Source organism: Elephantulus edwardii, unplaced genomic scaffold (assembly GCF_000299155.1).
Source record: "Elephantulus edwardii isolate Elephantulus edwardi_28Jun2011 unplaced genomic scaffold, EleEdw1.0 scaffold00063, whole genome shotgun sequence".
Taxonomy (NCBI): Eukaryota; Metazoa; Chordata; class Mammalia; order Macroscelidea; family Macroscelididae; genus Elephantulus; species Elephantulus edwardii.
Window position 1 is genome coordinate 12,093,931 of NW_006399813.1, and position 26,204 is coordinate 12,120,134.

Sequence of the window (26,204 nt, forward strand, 5' to 3'; positions counted from 1 at the left end):
ATGATCAGCCCAGACCCCAGGCCCTCCCCTCGCTTGGCTCGTAGGGCTGAGAGCTACGAGGCCAAGTGTGAACGCCGGCTGGAAACCAGGGAGCACCTCTGCTGTCGCCGTAATGTGACCACTTGCCGCCAGGTGGGGAAGGTACTGAGGTCTCAACAAAGAGAACAGCTCAAGACGGCTCGCCAGCAGCAGTTCTTCAGGAGAAGGAACCTGGAATTGGAGGAGAAAGGCAAAGCAGAGAGTTCTCGGACTAGGGAACAAGGTTCTTCCAGGAGAAAAGACGAGACAAGTGACTTCAATGAGCCCTCACCTCAGACCAGCAGTGCTTCCCCTGGACAGCAGGTGGGCCGTGTCAAGGGTGGAGTGGGAGTTGGTGTACAAAGGGTGAGGCTCAAAATCATTAACAGGGAACTTAATGTAAGTTCCCTCTTCCTCTGTCATACAGCAAAGCCTCTGTTAGCTGCTTATTCACTCAGAAGTTATTTTATTTGTGTTTGTTTCATTATTTTGTTTTGTACTTATCTTTTAGAAGGGGAAAAAATCCATCCTACATTAATTCCATAGGTAGTATCTATTATCCATTCAAAATCCAAGAAACTTCTCTTTACCATCTACAGCTGTCTTCTACCATTTATTCCTCAGATATTTCTTGAATGCTTATTGCAGACCTATTATAGGTATTCAGTCCCATTTCCTGAATGTTTCCTTTCCCTACAAACACACACATCATTTCCTTTCTCCATTCTTCTGAGTAGCTGCTGCACACACCTAGCTTCTCAATTTCACTTAGGTGATTTCAATTCTATTACCTTTATTTGGTTATGGCCTCATCTGGTTGAGGAAACCAGGCCACCTTGCTCCCTGCATGGCTTGTGAGATTCTAAAATCTTCTAAAAGTGTGGAACTCTGAGAGGGCTCAGTAGTCCAGCCTTGGAAGAAGTAGTCTTGAGGGAAAGGGGGTGAGGGAAGCAGGTCCATCTAGAAAACCTCACCCAGCAAATGATGTCTTTTCACTCAAGCTGTGCTCATGTCAGGGGTCAGCCCACTGTTTTCCCTGAAAGGTCCTGGCATTGAGCCATTTCCAGATGAGGTGCTCAGTCAGGGCTTACCTAGTAGATCTGTAACCACAAGAGTCTGTTCCCTGTTCAGAAAGCAGTCCTGGAGATCTGTCATTGTTATGTACTGTGGACGTCAGAACTGACCCATAGCTGACCCTCCAGAGGGTTTTCAGAGGCAGTTAATTGCATGGGAGGAGATTGCCCATCTTTCTCCCATGGAGTAGCTGGTGGCCTCGAACCACATGCCTTCAGTATTGCATCACAGGCCTTCTTACCAATAGGCCACATGCAAACTTCTTGCAGATCTGTAGGTTCCCATTTTAAGAGAAAACCAATCAAGTGCTCCCTTGCTTGACCCAGTGGGCTGATAGCTATGAGGGCAAAGATGAGCAGTGGCTGGAGAACTGGGAAAGCCATCACTGCCTCCATAATGTGACCACTTGCCACAAGTTGGTGAAGGAACAAGGACAAAGAGAACCACTTAAGATAGCTCAACACAGCATCCTTTAGGAGAAGGAACCTGAAAGTGGAGGGGCAAGTCAAGGCAAAGTCCTCAGGCTGAGAGCAAGGTTCCTCCAGGAAGAAAGGCAGGGCAAGTGACTTCAGTGAGCCTCAGGCCAGCAAGCGGACAGCATGTGGGCCAGGCCACGTGTGTACTGTCCAGTAGTGTGGGAGAGCTGTACAAAGGGTGAAGCTTCCGGTCACTAAGAGGGGACTAAGCATAAGTCCCTTTGTCCCCAGTCATACAGTAAAGCCTCCATTCGCCATTCATTCATTCAAAATATGATGTTTTGTGTTTGTTATTTTGTTTTGTATTTGTCTTTTATGAGAGAAAAATATCTTTTAAAAAAAAATTCCAGTGCTGATATCAAAACTCAAGAACTCTACTTATCTTCTACAGCTACCTTACACCATTTGTTCATCAGATATTTATTGGATGCTAGCTCTGTCTTGGAGAGAGTGAAACCAAGTTTCTCTCTGGAGGTTAGGATTGTGAAGCTCCATCTCACATACTTTGGGCAAAAGGGACCAGTCCTTGGAAAAGGACATCATGCTCTAAAGGGTAGAGGGACAGCACAAGAGGAAGATCCCGAATGAGATGGATTGATACATTATCTGGGGCAATGGGGGTAGGTGTGTCAGAGTCAGTGAGACTGGCTCAGAACAGGGCAGGTTTCAGAGCTGTTGTACATAGGCTTACTATGAGTCGCAGGCAACTCGATGGAACATAACAGCAATTATAGACTAGGTCTCCAATCCCATCCCCTGAATGTTCTCTCTCCCCACAGATGCACACACATCACTTCCCTTCTCCACTCCTCTGAGCAGCTGTTGCACCCATCTACCATCTTACTTTCTCAAGTCATTCTAATGAGATGTATTTGGTTATAGCCTCCTCTGGCCCAGGAAGACAGGCCACTTCTCTGTGCATGCTTTGTGAGATTATAAATCTTTTAAGAATGTAAGAGTATAAATCTTCTTAGAGGACCCATTAGTCTGACCTTGGAAGGAGTAATCTTGGGGGAAAATAACCAGGATACACCTGGATGACCTCACCCAGCAAATGATGTCTTCTCACACCAACAGCAGGATCAGCCTGCGGTTTTCCCTGGAAATTCCTGGCATTGGGCCATTTCCAGAGTAGGTGGTCAATCAGGGCTTAATTAGGAGATGTGTTACCACAGCACACCCTGTTCAGAAACTAGTCCAGGAATGCTGTAGGTTCCAAGCCATTTTTCTTGGGGGCTAGTGTTGAGGGGTGGCATTTAAGAAGGGGGGGGAACCCAGAAAATACAATTAACTGAAAAAACTCCAACTCTAGCCTATCAGATATTTAACTTTATTGTGATTAAGTCAGTCCACAGGACTGAATGGCAAAGGCACGTCTGAAGTTTTTAGTGCTATACTTACAGACACCCTATTTTAAGTTAATAAAATGAACTTCTATATCTATCTCTCCCTTCAAGTCTTTTCTTCATTCTCCACTTTACACATTGCCTTAGGAATTTCCTGCTATTACTAATAAAAAGGACATCTATTTGTTTAATCCCAAAGGCATGCAGTTCAAATCTACCAGCTGCTCCATAGGAGAAAGATGGGCAAATTCCCCCCATGTGATTAATTGCCTCTGAAAACCCACTGGAGGGTGAGCTATAGGTCAGTTCCAACTCAACCGTGCACAAAACAATATGTCTAAAAGAGGAGAGCTCTGGTGGTTTATTGGTAAGCAGTTGCACTGCCAGCCCAAAGGTATGTGGTTGAAATCCACCAGCTACTCCATAAGAAAAAGACCATCTTCTCCCATGGGATTTACTGTCTCTGAAAACCCACAGGAAGTTCAGTTATGAGTCCGTTCTAACTAAACAGTACACAGCAACAACATATGTTTTACATAGAAAGCACTGTTGCTCATTGCTATTCAATAGATTTTAACTCATAGCAACCTAATAGGGCCGAGTAGAACTGTCTTCAGGGTCTACATGGCTGCTGTCTTTTCATAAGCAGAATGTCGCTTCTTGCCTTATGTATAGCAACATGTGTCAAACTACTGCTCGTTCCGTTGGCAGCTGAGACCTCTAACCACTTTGCAAACAGGGCTCCTTGGAATGGATCTATTCCAAACTCCTCATGACCATATGACCTAGGACAGGTCACACAACTCACTAATGCAGGATCTCAACCTTGATTTCCTTACTCCCACCCAGCCCGGTGTTCTTTCCACCTCACTGTGCATACTTTATAAATGACTGATACTAAACATGGTCGCTCAGGGATTCTAAAAAGACTATTTGAAGACAAGTTCAACTTCTTGTTTTCCTAACTTAAGAACAATCATTTCTGCTAGTGCAGACAACTCTGTGGCTCTGATCAATCAGTGGAGTGTGTTCCTTTGGTTTTCTGAGCCTGAAACAAGGTCACTGGTGTGATTCACTGGAGAAACGTTGGCCAGTGGCTTTCAGCCTCCCGTACTTATTTTCCAGGTGGCAGGATCAAGCTCTGAGATCATTCCAAAGCAGCAGCATCCTCCCTCAGTTGTCCAGAAAGTACTGGCTGATCACCTTCCCTCAAGGGCCAAGGACCTTTCCTCACACAATGGTTCCATTAAGAAGCCCCTCAAACACCACTGTGGTAAGAGCAGCGCCTCCTCGCTCAACAACCCAAATTCACTGGTAGTGAAGAACCCAGGCTCCACCCCTGGACCCTCACTTTCCCACAAAATGACTTCTGAATAAGCTTATCCTCTCTCCTAGGCACCCAGACAAAAGCTGAAAAACTACACCCAGCAAACCAGAAGGATGCCAGTCAACAAACCAGGTGAGTACTTGCTTGAGACACATCTTGACCCACCCTTGTCCCTTTACACTCCAATCAGTCCTCTCTTACTCATTTCCTAAATTTGTATTGAACATTCTCATCCAGGATGTGGAGATAGAACAAAGGAAATGTCTACATTCACTTTACTAAGAAAGAAAGCCCTTCCCCCACTCTACTGACTCATTAGACAAAACCAGAAAAGAGATCAACCTTTTGCATGCTGATAGGTTTTGAACTGCTGTCATTCTTTTTATTTCTTCTCTTGCCAGCAGTGGAGCTGCCATTCTGGATAAGGTAAGACATTTTTACTTTACAGAGGTTGAATCAGATGATATCTAGCCTCCTCAAAGGTCTAGCATTCCAGAAGTGCATGATAAACTCACGCGGAAATCTTCTTCCTGGAGGGTAAAGGGGTACTGAGCATAGACATTATATTATAGAGGGACCCAACCAGACCCAAGGCAGAAGCTCTTCTGTACAAAGCAAACCTGGCTCTGGTTCCATGATTCAGGATTTCAAATGGGTTAGATTTTGGGCTACTAACCAAAAGATTGGCAGTTCAAACCCACTAGCTGCTTCTCTGGACACCCTCTTGCCCCTGTAAAGATTTACAGCTTAGGAAACCAATGGAAGGGTGCCGTAAGACAGAACGGACTCTATAATAATGGATTTGGTTCAGGATTTAGTGTCTTCTTAAATATCCTTTTTCTTTCTCTCCAGGAAATCATCCAGCTTTCAGAGTATCTCAAAGTAAGTACCCTGTGAATTTATGCTCCAGCTTATCCACCCAACTACCCCCTTCCTTCTCTAAGTTAACATAACTTTGTTGCATTCTGCTCCCAACTCCCTACTCTAGGAAGCCCTACAACGAGAATTGGCCCTAAAACAGAAAATGGTGATTCTCCAAGATCTACTATCCCACTTGATCCTAGCATCTGACAACTCATGGAAGGTAAGGGGGTGAAATCTTTATGTGAATAATGCCTCATGGGCCTTCTACATGTATCCATCTCAAATTGTTCCACAATATCTCAACAAGAAAAGGGTTCCTCACTACTGGGGAGTGGGTTGGGAAGAGGCAGGAGGTAGGGAGACGGTGTTAAGAACTCAAGGTCAAGAATGTCTTCCGTAAATATATAGGAAAGCTTAGCTAAAACCCAGCTCACCACCAGAGAATCAAGCTACCACACACCCAAGTAAGATTCACGCTAAAAATCAGCAAGAATTTGTGTTTTAATGAGTTAAAATAAAAGCAAGAAGATCCCATGCAGTCAATATTTCTGAACATGGTAAGATGCTAGCTATTTAGAAGAGATCCACACCAATGTTTACTCCAAGATGTCTGCTAACTAGCCCTGGCCTGAAGGGCAGAGTCAGAGGGGACTTTAGAGATCAACTATGCTGACTATTTGAAGAGAAGGAAACTGAGTCCCAAAGAAGTCAAAGGACTTGCCTAAAGTCATACAACTAGTTAGTGGAAGAAATAAACCTAAAGTTCAAGCCTCCTGATTTGTAGCCCATTCATTTCACAAGTATTCAAGATCATGTTTCCATACCAAGCACTGGGTTAGGATTAAAAACAATGAGATTAGACAGAGTGTCTGTTTTTAGCAAGCTTGTGGCTTTGTTTGGAAAGCAAATGCCCAAACAATGCATTAGATAGAAAAAATGAAAGCTGTGTTCAAATTTTAGGAGAAATGCTTTCTCCAGGCAAACCTCTTCCCTTTTTTATTTAAAATATTTTTTCTACTGGTTTATTTACAAAGTTCACATGATTGTTTTTCACACCAGATCCCTTTTGTCTGGTTCCTGCACTTGGTTTGCAACAGGGTCCCCTAATAGTCTTCATTCCAGCCTTAGGGGGTGAAGTCTAAGCTGCAGGGAGACATTGGACCTTTTAACCTTGTCAACATCAACAAAAACAACAGGAAGTAATTTAACATATTGACAGGGAACAAAATAATATAGGCTTAAATGAACAAGTCAGTGAGGAAATTTTAAAAGTTGAGCAGAAATAGAACAAAAACTAAAACTCTTTGCCAGCCATCCACAAGTGTCTGGGCAGCTTTGGGAAGAGGTCGAAGAAAGGTTCCATTATTTGACTGGAACTGAAAGTGATAAAATTTGAAGATATTAAATCATGTTGCAGAACAGATTTTTATTTTGACAGAAGTTTGTGCTTAAAAAAATAAGAATTTGGGAGTGGTGATGCATATTCAAAAGCAAGTGAAATCAACTGGAATTCTAGAAACGACTTAAAAATATTCAAGTTCAATGCAGAATAAAGTCGGCAGGAAGAGGCAGGATAACAAAGCAGCAAGCTTCTTTACCTGGTTTGCTGGCCATTCTGATGCAGGTGCAGGTATATTGGGAGAGAGCAACAAAGATACTATTTGGCCAAAGCCACTAGAGTACTTTTTTTGATCCCAGATATGGAACACAGAGAAGGAGGGAAAGAGGAAAGAGAAAGATGAGAGCGGGAAGGAGGAGAGGCAAGTTTGGAAAATATTGATTAAGAAGGAGATGAAGATGAATTGGGAAGATGATGATGGATGGTAAAGGGGAGAAATGAAAGCAGATAAGGAAGATAATGGCTAATCAAATACTAATAGTTTCCAAACTTTTTTACCTTTTCTTCAGTTTCAGAGCAAGTTGTAGTTTGATTTTTCCCTCTCCCACTCCACTTCCTGCACCATCATGTGCTCAGTCATCCTGTTCTTCTTGTGGTTGTTGATTGCTGTCAAGTGGAGTATGACTCACAGGGGCCCTATGAACAAAAGGCCTGACGCCTTTCTATAGCTATGGACATTTATCAAAGTTCATAGGGTTTCTGGAGGCATGTGGTTTAGGAAGTGGATGCCACTCCTGCTTCCAAACCTGTCTTAAACTGGGAGCTCCACTGAACACTGTCCACCATGGCTAACGATTATGCCATTTGACACCACAATGGCACAAGGTTTAGCATCACAGCAACCCTAGGTTACCTCAGTACAGCATATTGACAGAAAAGTCCCATACCACTTAGAAGTATGTTCCTCCAAAATATAGTAACAACCAACTTTAAACATAAAGGTCTTCCCAGAGGTCTTGTTGACTCTAAACAAGAGGCTAAAATAAAAAAATTTTAAAACCCCACAACTCAATATAGCATGTTTTTAGACTCTCCTTTATATCCTATTTCTCCAGTTTTTTGGAGGTAGGGGAATAACTTGAGCACATCACAGTAGAAATAAAAGCAACCACTTTCTTTTCCTAATTAACTTTTATTCCTTCCTGTTTCAACTAAAACTATGAAATCACACACCACTGTGCCCTGTGAGAAAAAAGAAAAATCATCTTCTCCCTTCACTCTGTTGAAGTGGGAGGTGATAGGGCCCTAAGTAATCATGTATAGAATTCTACCCCTTTTTCTCTCCTATCCTGGTATGTTGGCCTCAGAGATTATAGTTATCCCCACATGAACCTGAGTAGTTAGTATTCAAAACACAGCGATTGTTGTCAATATACTGGATTTCAAGCATTAATGAATGAAAAGAGCCCAGGAAATATTTATACATACATAAGTACTTACCAAACAGACAAGGCTGCAGGAGAGGTATTCTACACTAAAGACACAGTCCAGGCAAAGACCCAAGGGCACAGTAAAGTCTAGTGTAGTGATTTGCCTTCATTGTTTTTAACTCAGGATCCCTTTATATTCTTTGGGGAAACTACTGAAAATCGAAAATAATATAATGCAATCACATTAGAATATACCATACTGGAAATTTAAAAAATATTCCCTTTTTAAAATTGCAATTTAAGAAATAAACTATGGTACATGTCAACATATATTATGTATATATACTGCAGCCTTCAATCTGGATTGAAGCTCAAGATCAAGAAAATAAAGATTCTTACCACTGAGCCAATTAGCAACATTATGATAGATGGTGAAGAGACTGAGATTGTTAACAACTTTTAGTTTGCTTTGCTCCACAATCAACACTCTTGTTACTGGCAGCCAAGAAATCAAGTGACAAATTGCATTGGGAAAGTTGGCTGTCAGGGACCTCTCTAGAGTACTGAAAACAACATCTGTCTGAAGACTAAATTGTGCCTGATTCAGGCCATAGTCTTTGCAATTGCTTGCAATGCATCAGAGAGCCGGACAATGACTAGAGATGATAGAATGAGAATTGATACCTTTGAGCTGTGATGCTGGAGAGAGGAGTGTTGAATATACCATGGGCTGCCAGGAGAACAAACAAGTTCATCCTAGAGAGGATGAAACCAGGCTGCTCCTTGGAGGCACAGATTCTGAAGCTTCGTCTGACATTCTCTGATCATGTTGTAAGGAGGGACCAGTCCCTGGAGAGGGACATCATGCTTGGAAGGGTGGAGGGACAGAGAAAGAGAAGAAGACCCTCAATGAGAAGGGTTGATTCAGTGACAGGGATAATAAGGTTAGGTATGTCAGAGACAGTGAAGTTGGCACAGGATAGAGCAGGGCTCTATTGTACATAGGGTCACTATGAGTCGCAAGTGACTTGACGGCACATAACAACAACAGTACATGTCAACATAAATTTTAAAAAAATACACACACACACACACACACACACACGTAAGTGGGAACCAACGTAGAGCTGACTCTTTGTGAGTTTTTTAGAGGCAGTTAATAGTACAAGAGGAGAGTGCCCATCTTTTCCCTGCAGAGCAGCTGGTGGATTCAGACCGCAGTCCTTTGAGTTAGCAGCATAACTCATTACCACTAGGCCACCAAAGTTCCGTGTGTGTGTGTATTTCCAAACCAAAGAGGGGGGAAGTAAGAGGAATGACATTGTTTTACCGTTTTGCAACTATTTTTAATGCTTAATAGAATCCTCATATTTGCTTCTGTATTTTATCAAAACAATTCTATAATATGCTTTGATTGAAGTCTACGTAGAAAATTTGCTTTCAGACAAGTATGTAATTGGAAAAGACTAGCTCTTGCTGCTTTCTTAAAGAGGTTGGGGATTTCCAGGTGTCCTCAGACTTACTTCGAGTACCCCAAGTATAGTATGGGAGCTTTAATGGCATAGTTTGTAGGAGTTGTGCAGCTCACCCAGAGGTCATACCTCTCTGGTGGTTTGACTTCACCACAGGCTCCATGGGAGAAAGACGGGCCATCTCCATTCGTATGATTTACAGCCTCAGAATCCCAATGGATAGTCAGCTATGAGTCAATTCCAACTAGACAGTGATGACAGGGAGCTGAATATGCTCAGAAAGCTACATGAACCTTGAAGCCACAGACACATAAAACACCAGCTGTCCAGAGTAGGCCCCCCAGAAGTCTCTTCACAGGCCTCCCTGATCACACCACCCCACTGCATAGACGGTTTGCATAGATGGTTTGTGCGCAGAGAGATGTAATAGGAGGAAGTGGAGAAGTAGACACATTCACAGTGATGTTTTAAAAATTACATCCTAAGCTCAGCCTCCCTCCTCATTTTAGTCATTATAACTAGGTTCAGGTGTACGTGGCAAGGGTCCTTGGCTGTTAAGGAAGTTGTTTTCAGTGGTAGAGTATGAGCCTAGGATAGACAGCTGTGTGTGCCGGGTGTTTTCCGGTATTGAAATTAAAAAAAAAACCAAAAAAAAAAAACACAAAACAAAACAAGCTACAACCCACAGTTGCTGCCCAGTAGATAAGGAGTCCTGGTAGTGTGGTGGTTACACTCTTGGCTGCTGACTGGAAGGTCAGCAGTTTAAATGCACCAAATGCATCTCTGGAGAAACACCTGGTGATCTACTTCTGTAAAGATTTAAAATAAAACAAAACAAAACGGGAGCCCTCCACTGGGTTTCAGTGGCTGCAAATCTCTATAGAAAGAAAAGTTCCATCTTTCCAGAGTAGAGCAGCTGGTGAATTAGAACTGTTGACCTTTTAGTTAGCAGCCCATCACCTTCCATGAATGCGCTTCCAGCCCTCGTTCCATGAAGGTTACCACCATGGAAACCGCATGAGGCCGTCCCGTCCTGTCCAGGAACACCCCTGTGAGCAGGAATTGACTCAACAGCTATGAGTATCAAGTTAATTCCGACTCACAGCAGAGACACACGTGTCAGAGAGAACTGACACCCATAGAGTTTTCAATGACTGACTTCTCAGCAGTAACTCACCAGCCCTTTCTTTTAAGGCATTTCTGAATGAACTCAAGCCTCCAGCCTTCAGTTCATAAGAATTGAGATAATCTCATGCATTTCCTTGACAGGCATTTACTAAGGCCTACTGTGTGTTCCTGTGATACTGGTGCAGGGGGAGTAGAAGGTTTCCTGTTAAGGAGTTCACAATCTAGCCAAGAAGAGAGACACATACATAAAATAATAAAGATGAATAGTGTAATAAGAGAATAAGCCATGCATAAAAGTGCTACAGGGGAAAGGAGAAGGAAGCAATTATTCTGCTTGGGATAGAACAGGGCAAACTCCAAAGAGAAGTGAGACCTCCCTCAGCCGAGTCCTCGAAGAAGGCTGTTTACCAATAGAGAAGTGGGAGCGATAAAGCAAGGAATGTCTAAGGAGCAGGAATGAGAACATTTATAGAGCTGAGTGTGACAAAGCATTGGGTACGAGAGACTGTGGCTTAACTCAAGGACTCATGTTAGAAAAGTACCAAAGTACCAGAAAGGACTCAAGGCTGTCTCAAGAATGTTATCACTATGTCATTTTAAAATTGATCTGTTGAATTCATGATCTGAAACTTAAATAATGTATGTACCACATTTTAAAGGAAAAAAATACTGTGTGTGTGTGTGTGTGTGTGTGTGTGTGTGTGTGTTCATACATTCATGAGACAGATACAACTCCCAGTTTGAGAAGCAATGCCATGAGCAAAAAGCAGGGCAGCAAGGGAACTAAGCCTTATTCAGGTTTTAAAGTTCTTCAGCTAGCAGCATCTGGCCCGCCCTTAGAAGGAACTCAGTCAAGGTCTATGGAATTGAATTGAATGCAAACGAGGAGATGCTTTGTAAGGTTCTCTGGCAATAATGAAGAACTTGACTGTAGGTGGTGGAAGTTCTTGTACTATTCAAGGTAAAACACAATCAGAGTCTGAATCATAGGCCACTTGGTAGGAACAGAGAGTATTATTAAGTGGTATGTGCAGAGTGGACTCAGGGAGTTGGTTTCATCTCACATCCTATTAGGTGAATAGAAGTTCCTCTAGCTGTGGTTTCTTCCTCCCTTCTCCTCATCCCCTCTCACTCACTCACACTTCTCTTCTTCCTCCCCCCTCCACCAACACCCAGCTTCCTGTTTTTAAGAAAAACAGTGTCAGACTTTGAACTTAAGATCTCTTGCTTCTCCCCACGCAAAACAGTTCAGCTATCTATCAGTTCAGCTCTCTATCTATCTCCGAAAGCTTCAACTTAAATGAAAAGGACAGTCTTGATCTGTGGTATTTGGGAAAAATTATTTTAAGAGTATGTCCAGAACTGGAACTCTTGCCTTTTCAGCCCAGTTCGGGCTTTGATTTTCTTCCAGTTGAGCTCTGTGATTTGAAACTCCAACCTTACTGAGGCACTCACCACAATCATTCTATTAGAACCCTGAAGATTGAGGACATCAGCTTCCACCACTGTTGCTTCCACTCCCCAGGTTGGTGCTGGTGGGCCTTTTGGATGCAAGGATCCCTGCAAGGATTTCATTGCTGTGATTTCAACCTTCAGAGCAGGAATAGTTCAGGCAGAAGACAATGTGAGACTTTGAACATTGGGCAGTACAAAAAAAAAAGGGCCTAGGGCACAGCTGAATTCTAAGATCTGAAAAGTGGCATCACAATCCAGAGACAGCACTGCAGAGGATTGGCTGTGAGCTTGCAAGCAACCTGTGCTAGGGCAGACAGATGAGCTGTGGGCTAGTTGCCTCTGCAGTGAGTGTTCTGGAGAACAGAGCAGAGCAGAGCAGGAGGAAAGCACACAGAAGCAGGAACTGAAGTCCTCAGACCAGCACTGGGTGTGTATACCCCAAACCTTGCTCCATTTTCCCCTTGCTACTCTACTCGCTAAGCCCTGGGATGAGGGTGTGATTGACTAGAGGTTAGAGTTGGGCCTGTGTCAGTGCCTCTGCCCACTTACTGTAACACTGGGCTTCAGTACGAGGAGAACTAGGGCTCAGACCAGGAAACTACATGCCCCATTTGCAACAACTTGGCAGCTACTTTCCTGTCTGCCACGGGGAGTCTGGGAAGGCAGAGCTGTGGAGAAGCTCCAGACTTGGGTGGCCCTTAATCTGCACCAAAGGGGATATCCTGAATTGTCTTCGATTGCAACCTGAATGGAAAAGTAATCTGTGGTTGGGCTAAAACACAAAAATAGTTGGAAGAAGACAAATATTGGATTAAAGTTAATAGGGAGAAAGGAGCTATGATGTAGAAAGCAAAAACTCCCAGAGACAGAGACTGTGAGACACTTAAAAATATTATCATGGACAAGTCTGTTTTCTTCCCAAATTATAGAAAGGTCTGTCCTGGAGAGGGTGAAACCAGGCTACTACCTGGAGGCAAAGATTTTGAGGCTCTGTCTCACATACGTTGGGCATGTGAGCAGGAAGGACCAGTCCTTGGAGAGGGACATCATGTAGGAAGGGTGGAAGGACAGCGCAGGAAAGGAAGACCCAGGATGAGATGAATTGACTCAGTGACTGGGGAAATGGGATTAAGTCTGTTGCAGACAATGAGAATGGCTCAATATAGGGCAGGGTTCAGAGCTAATGTACTTAGGGTTGCTATGAGTCACATGGATGGCAAATAACAACTACAAGACTTTAACCAGGAGGGTTTGATTGTACTCTGCATGATAAGAGTTTAAGAAAAGGAAAAGTCCTGGAGGTGCAGAAGGAAAGCTGAACCAGAAGGCAGCCTGGTTTAGGACCCGTGATTGACAATTAGCAGGCCACTCTGGGGAACGCAACAGTCATACCAGTTACTCCAGAGCTTTTAACAGTGGAAGTCTTTGTCCATCTCTTTATCTGTCCCAGAGCCTTGCGGTTACTGTGGATGCCAAATCCCTGACTCTTGCTGCTCACATGAGACACTAGGAAAAATATTAATAGCAGGAGGCACTTTTAAAAAATTATATTTGGCAAAACCTTTTGCTTTTGCAAGGCCTCGCTGAGTAACACAGGAAGTAGAAAGGGTGGGGGCGCCCCCTGGCTCCCATGGTTAGAAGACTCAGCCAAATAAGATCAAAACAGGAGTTGTGAGATACCACTTCCTGCCTTCCCCAGCCGTCTTGAAATCGTAATACTCACTGAGGAGAACAGACCTCAGAATAGTGGTCCCCCTCTGTCCCGAGGCACTTGTAGACCAGAAACATGATAAGGGTTGGAAACATACAGGCCACTTGGCTGAGAAGGACCACAGTCACAGGCAGGCATGAGGGGGTGTTGAATTTCTAGACCTGATGAATTGTTCCACTGCCTCTGGCTGGGGAAAACCCACAGCAGAGTATGAAAGCCAGTTACTGCTAAAGAGGCCCCTGGCCCTTTTTCTGGAAAACTCGCCCTTGGTAACTCTTTCCCCGCCCTCTGTCACCCACTCGCTCTCTGGGTAGAGGGAGAGCAGAGTCACAGCTGACCTTGTATTGTGTTTCTGAGGCCGTAAATCGCTCAGGAGACTGCTCATCATTCTCACTTGGAGCTGTTGGTAGATTCGAACCACCAGAGAAGTGTCGCCTTTGTGTTAGCACTTCAAGTCTCTTCTTGCCATGCCAGCAGATCTCCCCTCTTATACACATGTTACTGTTGTTGTTGTAGCTGACCCTCTCTCCAGTGGATTTTCAGACACAGTAAATCGCGTGGAAGGAGACTGCCCACCCTTCTGCGGAGCAGCTGGTGAATTTGAACCACGGGTCTTTGGGATAGCAGCACAGTTTCTTATCAGTAGGCCACAGGATCTCTCATACATATTCGGACCTTAAATAAGCAGGCTGAAAGAGCAAAACCTTGTATGTGAGAAATAGGACAAGCCCCCAGGTGGTATGAAGAATAAAGCAGCAGGAAGGAGGTCATTAAATATTCAGCTGAAATACTGAAAAATCAAGACACAGATCATGACTCTTCCTGCCTACCTCTACTCTCGCCCTTAGTACTAGGGAGCTCTGGTGGCTTAGTGGTAAGAAGTCATACCAGCAATCCAAAAGTACATGGTGAAAATCCACCACCTACTCTGTGGAGAAAGATGGGCCATCTTCTCCCATGCAATTAACCTTCCTCTAAAAACGTGCTGGAGGGTCAACTATGAGTTGGTTCCAACTTTATGGTACATAACAATACTCTTAGTACCAGCAGACTTCTTGGAATGTCCACAGCATTAGACAGACCTGGCTTATATATAAACCTGGCTTGCTGAGAAGTCCTCTTCCTGACCCTCCTCTCAAATATCTCTCTCTCCATATCTTCCTTTTGCATGATGGGTGTTGAGGGAGGGAATGCAGACTCACCCTAGGATAGTTACAGAAAGTGGGAGGAGGCACTTACCCAGGCCCAGCACAAACCTTCTAGGCATTCACACCCAGACCTATACTTGAGAAGAAAAGTCCATGTTCTAAGCCCCAGACTGAGGTGAAGTACCTCTCTCAGAAGTACCTATGCTGGGTAGAGGGAGTGAGGGGATAACAGGATCATTTAGAAGCTTTTGCTCCGTGGGCTCCTTTTCACAGTATTCTGAGTCCTATTACCATGAACTTCAAAGTCCAAAAATGATTTTAAGCCTGATCTTTCCCTTTTCATGTTGCAGATACAATGACAGCAGGGCCTTAAGCACACAGAGATTGGGAAGCTCACATAGGATCATTCGGGGTCTTGCTGTATTGTACGTACATATTAGTATTCTATGAGCAGGAACTAACCAACAATAACAAATGAAAAAAAATACCCTCTTCTGTCCAAACATACCCTGTCATCCTTCTTCCTCCTACATCTGGGAAGAATTCTGTTTCACAGACATTTTTGAAGCGCCCACTGTGTGCTGGGCAGTGGGGCTGGGAACAGAAAACTCTTCGCAGACTATACTTAACCCATACTCATTAACTCACCATCTACTCCAGGGACAGCTCAACGAAGACAAGTTGAAAGGAAAACTGAACTCTTTAGAAAACCAGCTATATACCTGTACGCAGGTAAGCATTTTGAGACATCCGGGAATCACTGTCAACAAGTCCATTCCAACTCATAATAATCACCCTCCATCACGTTTCCAAGGCTGAAAATCATAATGAGAAAAGACAGCCCGTCTTTCTCCGTCATGGTGGCTGGTGGGTTTAAGCCTTCCAGAGCCACTCAGCATTTTTTACCATCAGCCCAACCCATTATGGACCACACCAAAAGATATTATATTAACTGTAATAAGTTACTGGGGATGTCTCAAAGCCCAGAGTTTTCAAAGATAAAAAAAGATGTTCCCTGCTCCAAAAGTCTGTGAATGCAGTAAAGAGTCCTAGTATCGCAGTGGTTAAGTGGTGGAAGGCCCACAGCAGCAACTCCCAAGGGAGTAAAGACCTTGCAATCTGCTCTTGTAAAGATTACAGCTTAATATAACACAGTAGGGGCCATCCTACTCTGTCATATGGGTCACACTATAAGTCTGAATCAACTTGACAACACCTAACAGTAACAACAACACAGATAGACTATTTCCCAAGCATAAATGGCACCATTTACATTCAACTATAACCTAAACTTCAGCAGTTTGAGCTCACCCAGCAGCACTCCTAGGAAAAGGACCAGTAATCTGCTTCTATTAGTATTACTATCTCCAAACCCTATGTCATCTCTTAATACCTTGGCTTTCGGGGCGGGGGGGCGAAGAAAGAAAGAAAAATACCTTGGCTTTCCATGAGTTGGGATTGATTGCAAAGTAACTAACTACAGGGGAGACCGAAGAGTTAACAAAGTTAATAGGAAAAGAATATTACTTGAGCTTTGCACAGTAACAATAGTGTAGCCAGTAAGCTTTATCCAAGGTGTGATTATTGCTAATTAAAAACTCTTCCCAAGACTACTCTGTGAACACTGAGGAAGGCTACCCAATCCATAAGGAGTTGGGGAATAGAGTTTCTTAGTCAAGATTTATCAGATATTTGGGTTAAATCTCAAACATGAGTCAGAGTTAACCAGGTGATAAAAGGCTAGGTAAGGAAGCTGTGGTCTAACGGCCTAGTGGGTAAGAAGTAGTGCTGCCAATCCAAAGGTGGATGATTCAAATTTACCAGCTGCTCCAAAGGAGAAGGATAGGAAATCTCCTCTCTGCCACTTATGGACTCTGAAATACCACTGAAGGGTCAGCTGAGTCTGACTCAGCAGAAAAGAGGTAGTGTTCTAGAGGGTGTTTTTGGTTATTTTTTGTAAAGGATGTTTTAGGGAAATGCAGCTATATGTGAAAAGACAGGGGCCAAAAGCATGGTGTTTATGTATCCATCAGTTCACTCTGGCTACAGGTTGTACAGAATGAAAACCTGGGTGTATGTATAAAGAGTCATGGATAGGCCGCGGGGCTTCGTGGGAAGGGAGCTGCGACAGGGTCACCTTTCGGTGGACTTGGGAGAAGGTTCTGTCACGATGTGGTACGAGATTCTCCCTGGACTCGCCGCCATGGCGCTGTGTTTGTTCATTCCGGGAGTAGCCACCGCGAACATCCAAAAGTTCGCCAACGGTGGCAAGGAGAAAAGGGTTGCTCATTTTCCATACCAGTGGTGTTTGATGGAAAGAGATAGGAGGATCTCTGGGGTGAATCGCTACTATGTATCAAAGGGTTTGGAGAACATTGACTAAAGAAGCATTCTTCCTGTTAGTGAAAAAACAACACAGTCACCTAGCACTACTATAGAAGTCTGTGTTATGTAATGCTTCTAAAAATAAAACTACCAAGAAAAGGAAAAAAAAAAAAAGAGTCATGGATAATGAGTTTGGAATTCATCTTGAGAACACAGAGAACCCATTGAGAGATTGCAGCAGGAGTGACATGCTCAGATTTACATTTCAGAATATTCTAGCTCTAGAATGGGTAAGAGAGGGAAGGACAGACATTATTTCCAAACAATCAGCATTTTATATGGAAGATGCCTGAACTAAAGAGGCAGCAGCAGGGATCTAGAGATGGCACAGCTGTTAACAGGAACTTACTTCACAAGTCTCAGAGACCAACTGGTTATTGGGAGAAAAGGAAATTAAGGGTGATTCTCTGGTTTAAGCCTGAACTGTGCGGGTAATGAGGCCAGTGGCTGGGATAGGAAGGCCAGGTAAGTGAGAAGGTATAGAAAAATGAATTCCATGTGGAATGTCAGATTTCAAGTGCCTGTGGAAGACCTAGCAGACAAGGTCCAATATGCCTAGGACATTGTTTTCCTCCTTGACTTCCTTCACACAGAGGCTTACCAAGCTCTAGTTTGAACCCAAAGCCCCACCTGATCACTGCACCTCTGCCACAGGGCCGGGGACCATTTTTTCATTTCTGTACCCGAGCTCTGACATACAATATGTACACTTGCTGAATTGCTGACAATGGACACTTGCTGAATTGTCTAAAATTGACAGAAATATTCCCCTCGGGGGATGAAAAAGTTGCTACTGGAGATGGAACGCCAGAAAACCCACTATGAGCAGAAAGCCAAGGAGTCACTGCAGAAAGTGCTGGAGGAGAAAATTGCTGCAGAGCAGCAACTGCAAAGCACACAGGTATGGATGTGGCCGAGTTCTTGGGACTGGGAACCCTGGGAATATCCCTGCAGTACAGTGGAGCCAAACGTACAACTCTCTGGCATCCCTAAGGCATACCATCCCCTGTCTGATCTCCCTCCAGCGATCCCTAGCTCTGGCAGAGCAGAAGTGTGAGGAGTGGAGGACCCAATACAATACACTGAAAGAGGACTGGAGGACGCTGGGGACCCAGCACAGAGAACTCGAGAGCCAATTCCACGAGCTCCGGTTCAAGCTGCAGGTACCTAGCAGGGGGAGTAGGCCTGGGAGCCAGGCTCTGGGTGGTGATGAGATAAATTGCACCTGGGCTGGGCATCTGTCCTGGAGGCAGCTGAGAATACCTAGCTCTCAGTTCCTTACTCACTGCCCATTTGTACCAAACTCACTACTTTGACTCTGGGAACGAATTGTGACTTTAGCAACGATGTCTGCACAGCATATGTAAATGAACTCAGTGTCAGGTAGAATGATGCCACTCAAGTTGGGCTGGAATATTCATCAGCTTATTACTAATGTGACATCCAACTCACTCTGCCCACATCATCCCAATAAAGCATTCGATTCAGGCTTGCCCACTACTGGTGCTGAACAAATGTCACAGACTTATTTATAGACAAGTATTAACACATCTTGGCTAATGTGATTTTCCAAGTTATTATAGCAGATCATTGACATTCTCAGAGTTTTTGACATACCCAACCTGGCATTCCAATCTGCACGAACCTCCTAGGCCTCTCTATATCTCTACAGTGAGAACTACAGTAGCTATCGTAAGATTGCTGTGAAGATTATATTAGGTGGTCTGTGTGAAGCATTTAGCACAGAGCTTTGCACATATAAGCACTCAATAAATTAAGAGCAATTAGCTTTCACAGATTTTGCTTACATTTTTCAGAATTTCTATCTACTTTAAAAGTTTTCCTTTGTTTACTGGCGCAAGGGCCTGGACAGATAGTTTGAGAAGAGGCAGATGAGACATAGCTGGCCACTCTGCATCCACATCTCGGTGTGATTTTGTTAGTTGTCTCTTCTTCCTTCATCTTCCTCCCATCATCTACATGGCTGCTCCTTTTTAAAAAACAATAACTCTTTGACAAAAGTGGCCCTCGTCCCATCAAAAAAATAAGTAAATAATAAAACAATAGTGCCAGAACAGAAATAAAGAAAAAGTAAAGACATGTACAGAAGTGATAATGACTGTTCCTTAATCTAGAGAATTTACCCAAGTATCAGCATATGTGTCCCTTATGAGTATCAGAAGACTGGGGTCAGCAAAACGAAAGGAAACCCTTCATGAGAGGGGTTGACACAGTGATTGCAACAGTGGGCACAACGGACATGATACGCATAGCTGAGGATCAGGCAGTGTTTTACTCTCTTGGTTGTTGACTGGGGTCAACCTGATGACACTTGTCTTTGTTATCCAGTGCTGCTGTAACAGAGATACTACAAACTGATGTCTTTAACAAGCAGAAATTTATTCTCTTATAGCTTAAGAGCCTAGAAGTCCAAATTCAAGGTGCTTGTTCTAGGAGAAAGACTCCTCTCATTTCTGGAGGAAAGCTCTTATTTCCATCAGCATCTGTAAGCCAGGTGTTCCTTGGAGATTTTCACAAGTCCTGGCATTTTACAGTGTCAAGGAGCTGCCTCATACAGAGACCTGAGTTTAAAGGCTGACATTCTACTAGTGATTCTTCCTTGGAGTTTCTGAGATCTTTCCCTGTCAGCTCGATTCCTGCTCTAGTGAGAAAAATGTATTTTAAGGTTTACCTACAGGGTGTGCACAATGCAGGAAATGCTTCTTACAGCGGATTAGGGCTCTGGTGGATTCCACCCTTAATTAAGCCTTTCACAACTGTTTGGTTTATCAGATCATAGAAGATCATTACAGACTTCTGAGACACAATTCAATCCGTGATAGCACCTAATAACAAGGCAATGAAGGAGAAAACACACACAGCCCCCAAACAACAAAACTAACCCAAAAGCTTCTCATTTTACATTTCTCTAATAGAGGTTTCCACCTCTAAAACTCTATGGTTTTTATCCAACTTCCACAGAACCTCCTCCCAAACTCCAGCCCCACGTCTAATCTGCTTTTATGTCTTCCCCACACCCCTACAGGGAGCAGACAGCAAAGACATGCAGATGAACCAGGCCTTGCGACTTTTGGAGAATGAACACCAAGAGCTGCAGGCCAAGATTGAGCATCTGCAGGGTGACAGAGACCTGAGCAGCTCAGATCTCCAGGATCTACATGGTAACCTTCTCTCTGGAGATTTCAGGAGCTTGGAGGAAAGAATGTGGGTGGAAAGCAATGCATTTCATTGGTTTGCTTGGTTGGCTCTGTGATTTCATTTTACCTTTCAACCTTATCCTGGATTGAAAATTAATTTCACTGCACTGGACAATCCAGAACAGTCGGCTCAATTTTCCAGCTCACTCCTTTGGGAGAGACCATAGCTGCTCCCACATCAGTCAGAGCCACATTCCTCACTGAACGGGAAAGGTCAGTTGAAAAACAAAGCTTAAGGAAGTGATGGTCTCCCAGTCACCATCTCTTCATCAGCTAAAAGAGTGTGTAAATGCAACCCTTAATTCCACCCAAAACTTTTGATACACATGAAATCTAAGATATCCGGGTTTCTTTCTTCAGAACTGAGAAAAGTAGATTATAGAGCATCTTTCATTTGATTCATGTCAAAGGGCACAGCGCGACAACAAAATTATTACTAATTTCCATCCTAACTTCCATTCCATTCTATGTGAGGGTGAGGTAACTAAAGCTTCAATTCTTCATTGTGCTTTGCATTATTTCATTTTCAGAACAACTAAAGAGGTCAGAGGAAGAGAAACTCACCCTGGTGGCCAGAGTACAGGAGCTACAAAGTGAGTTCCCTTTCTAGAATCCATCAATAAATAACATAGGTGGCTTTTTGGTGTCCTTGGAGTTCCTGGCCTACAGAAAGGACGCAAGAGGATCCAGTCTTTGGAATATCTGGCGATTTTCAGTCCGTCTGTAAAATAAGATAATTTCCATAGCTCTTTACAAGTTATGTCTTAGCCTCTGTTCTTTTGGGTTTTTTTCTCTTTTCTACTTCACCCCTCCACAAGCATTTGTATTTCCAACAAATTCACAAGTGTGCTTTCTAAAAAAAAAGACCACAAGTATTACAGTGTTAGTTTCCAGGGCAGTTCTTATTTCAAGTACTCCTATTTTGTTACTGATACATAGATGTCACAGGAGGCATTGGTAGTTCACTGGTAGAATTCTTGCCTTCCATGCAGACGTCTTGGGTTCACTTCCTTGCATGCTGCTATGATGCTGAACCGGGTTCAGCAGAGCTTTCAGAACAAGAAGGGCTTGAGGAAGAAAAGCCTGCAGATTTACTTCCAAATAGCATCCCGATGTAAACCCAGTGGATCACAGGGGTCTGCTCATGACGTTCATGCAGGTGCATCATTTCTTTGCACTTCCCTGCGTGGAAGCTGACCCAATGGCAGCTAATAATTACCACATATCCTGTGAATAATTAGAGAAGCTTGACTCTGCGAAGAAGAATGTGGCACCAGGATTGGAGGAAGACTCATCAACAGCCTGTTTTATGCAGATACTATGACCTTGCTTACCGAAAGTGAGGTCTTGAAGCTCTTACTGAGGAAGGTCAAAGACCATAGATAAAAAATCTCCTTATGACTGGACCAGTAAACAACATCCTGATAAATGGAAAAAATATTGATGTTTTCAAAGATTTAATTTTATTGGATCCACAATAAGCACAATAAGCAGTCAAGAAATTAAATGGCATACTGCAATGGACAAACTTGTTACCAGTAACTTCCTAAGGTAAGACAGACCCATGTCATCATATTTTTCCATTGCTTCATATACATGTGTTAGGGAGCTCTGGTGGCCTAGTGGTAAGAAACAGCACTGCAGTCCCAAAGGCATGTGGTTCCAATCGAGCTGTTTCACAAGAGATGGATGGGCAATCTCCTCCTGTGCGATTAAACAGCCTCTGAAAACCCACTGGAAGGGCAGCTATAGGTCAGTTCTGACTAGCTGGTACACAACAACAACATATACATAGACTTCCATCTCTAGGAATGGTCTAAAATTAACTCATAATATGCATGCCTCGGTTCACTTCAAAGCATCCTGTCTCGGACAAAGAAGACCTTTTCAGAAGAAAGCGCTACCTTAACCTCCGACATTTCCATAGAGAAGCTTCCTGGGAACAATAATAAATTTTAAGTGAGCAAGTCAACCTAACCTAAATGCCAGAGTCTATAGATTTCAGCACCAAGGATGGTCATGAACAAAACTATCACAGTCCATTCCCTTATGAAGCTTACAGTCTAAACTCTATGGTAGAGTGTAGAATTTAAATGAACAAATAAAATACATGTCAGGTTTTAATATCTTCCATGGAGAAGACTAAAGGAGGTTAAGTAAAGAATAGTTCCTATTAACCCTACAGAGTCACCAGGAGAAATCTCTATTCCAAGATAACATTTAAAACCACATTTGGTGGTAAAGACACATAAAAAGAGATTAAAGAATAGGAATATATGCTTAATAATAAAGGTTCTAAGAAAATTAGTGAAGACACTCTGCAGTAAATATACTAGCACAAACAAGTTGTTATGTTTTCCAACAGGTCTGCTTCAGAATCAGTCCTTACAGCTTCAAGAATGGGAGAAATCCTTAACAAAGAAAGGTCAGCAAATTTACTAACACACGTTGTAAAACGTTGCTCTTTCCTTGTCTGTTTCAAAGGAAGTAGAGTGGACAGCATGATTTCTTGGGTTGACCAGTGTTGGGAGTTTAGTGCATCAGGAATTCAGGGGAGATTATAAGGATTAATAATTTACAGATTAGACACAATTTGTTAGCCTTCTATCTTGAGAAGTATATAAACTGTAAATATATATATATATATTTCTATTTCTAAAAACATATATGTCTGTTAAAGATTTCAATAAATTTATTTTTAAATGCAGGATTTCATGTCAATTTTTATACACTTGATTTTTCCAAATTCCTTCCAACTCTGAAATCCTAGAATCCCCCTCACTCTAGACCCCGAGGAATCGATGGTGTGTGTAGAGGAGTTGGGGATGCAAATAATGCCTCACTTACTACACAAGGTCTTTTGTTTGGTATCTTTCCTCCTCATAATTACTGGGTATAGCAGGTAAGCAGAAGTGAACATGCCCACACCACATGGATAAGAAGATGAAGTCAAAGACAGTTCTGGTGGCCCAGTGGTAAGGAGCTGCACTGCCAACCCCACGGCATGCAGTTTGACTCCACCAGATGCTCCAGAGAAGAAAGATGGTTAATCTCCTTCTGTGCAATTTACTGCCTTTTAAAATCTGGAGGGTCAGTTTTGAGTCTGTACCATAGTATATAACAATAATAACATAGCTGAATAAAACTAAAACTCAAAACTCTCATTGCCGTGAGTTGGACCCAACTCATAGCTGACTCTCCAGCGGGTTTTCAGAGTCTGTAAATTTCACAGGAGACTGTTCATTTTCCTCTAGTGGAACAACTGGTGGATCCAAATTGCCAGAGAGGTGCCACCTTTGGGTTAGGGACCCAACTCTCTATGGACGATGCCACTAGGGCACCCCAAATAAGGACAAAGCCAAAACAAACCACAACTTCTGTCCCCTAGCCTACTCCAGTGTCTTTCTCACCACAGTAAGAATGCAAGGTGATTAAAAGACCATCTTCAGAGACAGGAAGATGAACCATAGGATAAAACTTGCCAGTCTCAAATGAAAAAAGTGGGTTTTAACAAAGCACACAGCAAATTTACCTAACTAAAATTATATGGCATATAAGCAAAGAGATGCAATTTAACATTTCTGAAAGGCATAACATTAAACAAGACTGAGGACATGAAGACAAGACGGCACATTTGCCATTAAGGGGTTGAAATTCCAGCTCTCTCTGCAGGCTGAGCTGGATGGATCCAATAGGAGTTCTATTCCATGCTGGTGAGCCAAGCTCTCCTTGGCTCCTTCCCCTTCCCACTTCCTAGGGGTTTTCACTCAGTGACTGGGCCATTCTACAAAGGTACAGGCCTGGGAGTCACTGAGAATCTGACTGCTTGTTTTAGGACAGGCTCTTCCTGTGTGGAGTCCACAGCCCTCTCAACACCAGGTGGAGCCTAAGGGCACAGGGGAGGAGAAGGATTGGGATCTGCAAGACCAGTTGCGAAAGAAGACTTTGCAGTTCCAGGCCAAGGAAAAAGAGGTGAGTTAGTCATCCCAGATAGTCAGAGGCCCTTCTTTAAGCGGCAGGGGAAAATCCATGATACTGACCAACTCCCTGGGAAACTGCTGGGGCAGGGGGGTCAGAGTTTGGGTATAAATCGTGATTGGGCCCATTTGTTTGCCTAGCTTTGTTTTGTGGTTGACCTGTCAACCATTCCCTTTCTTTCTTTATAACAATTCTTACTCAGGACAGGTTTAATCAAAATTAACAGTTGTCTTTCAGAAAATCAATATAAACTCAAATACATTCAATAAATATATTAACTCTTCAAATTTAGTCCACACTGAATGGGAATCTTAAAACTTCTGAGTGTTGTCATTCAACTCACAAAACTCTTCCCATCTTCACACCCACAAACATAGATTTCCATGAATACAGTTCCCAGAAAAAAAACTGGTGCTGTTATTACCTAATGTGCTATAAGAACTTCAATTTTGGTGTCCCCCATTATAAAACATTTACATATATATTCAGAAATGTTTAATTAATCACTCACAAAAACACATTTTTGACAAACCAAAACCTGAGAAAGGCTGTGATGGGAGGAGGGTGGTAAAAATTCCCAGTGAATGAAGGGGTAATTTATTCAGTGTTGTCTCCCCGGCCTGTGCACTGGCCAGGTGGAGCCCAAACAGAGCAGGTGATGACCACATTGGTGGTATTCTCCCTCAGTGCAGAGAACTGCATGCAGAGCTGGACCACCTCAGTGACGAGTACCTGTTCTGCCAGCAGAAGCTGCAGCACTGTCGAGAGGAGCTAAACCGGAGCCGGCAGCCGCCTCCTACAGTAAGAGGGCCCATCCTCCCATATAATCCAAGATGAAGATGGGGTGATCCCTCTCTCAGGCAAATCACGGAGATAAAATGTATTAGTCCATGCCAACATCCAACCAGTCTATCCTGTTCGGCTTCATTTATACTACCAATCACGGTACCAACCACAGTAGGGGGGGTGCAGGGAGAGAACACTGGCTATGCATCCAAGTCCAAATTTCATGGAATTCTTGAGCTCAGAGGAAAAGACTATTTATCTAACATGTGAAATGGTGTTACCACCTTTCATGAGCACAGTGGCAAGAACAAGGTGCTGAGGGCTATGAATATAATTTTGCTGAGCTATCTTCTGCCCTTGTTCACTCACAATAGCATTTTATTAACTGGCTCCGATTGAAGGTAGTTTTCTAAGTCAGAGATCCTGGTTTATGTGCCACTGGTAAAGTAGTTTTAGTGCAAGACAGGTAACAGAGTGAGAGAGACAGTGACAACATGGGAAGAAGGAAGATCTTCTTTGCCACAGTCCTCTCTAACCAATTCAGTCTCTCTTGTCTCTCCCTCCTTCTACACAGAAGCAATGTAGCCAATGGCTCCCAATGCTGATTGTGGTAACTGTTACAGCACTACTGGCAGTGTTCCTGGCCAACAAAAATAGCCTAATTATGTAAAATGGTTTGTGATAACCGCCTTGGGTGAGAAAGAGAAGCAAACAGTGGGAAATTCAGAAGGCTGAGTCTCCACTGTGGCTACAATTTCTGACTTGTTAATATTTTTTTAAATAAACTGTAAAATAAACTCCATCTCAACAACTGCTCTGAAAATGTTCAGTTTATAGCCGAATGGCACATATTACAAGTAAAATAACACATAAGCATTTTGATCTACTCTTCCTAGTGCAATTCAGGAAGGGCCCGGTTCTTCTATTAGCTGGGCAGACTCTACCAAAGGTAGATAGTTTTACAAGGTATACTTTATACAAGATAGATATACAACAGTATATTCTCTTCCTACCATCCCTTTCCTTTTCTCTCCTATTCAACAGACAGA

The 26,204-nt window shown here is 43.1% G+C and overlaps 1 protein-coding gene across 1 annotated transcript; it reads left to right on the forward strand.

Annotated features, from left to right (window-relative positions):
• On the forward strand, nucleotides 1-25,825 carry TRAF3IP3 (TRAF3 interacting protein 3). The gene is made up of 15 exons (XM_006887947.1): nucleotides 1-342; nucleotides 4,040-4,187; nucleotides 4,310-4,373; nucleotides 4,643-4,667; nucleotides 5,094-5,123; nucleotides 5,230-5,325; nucleotides 15,449-15,520; nucleotides 17,934-18,074; nucleotides 18,199-18,336; nucleotides 20,220-20,355; nucleotides 20,922-20,984; nucleotides 22,757-22,816; nucleotides 24,227-24,363; nucleotides 25,057-25,170; nucleotides 25,730-25,825. The coding sequence occupies exons 1-15, from the start codon at nucleotides 1-3 to the stop codon at nucleotides 25,823-25,825; spliced, it is 1,662 nt and encodes a 553-aa protein (XP_006888009.1).
• Nucleotides 25,826-26,204: the final 379 nt, after the last annotated feature.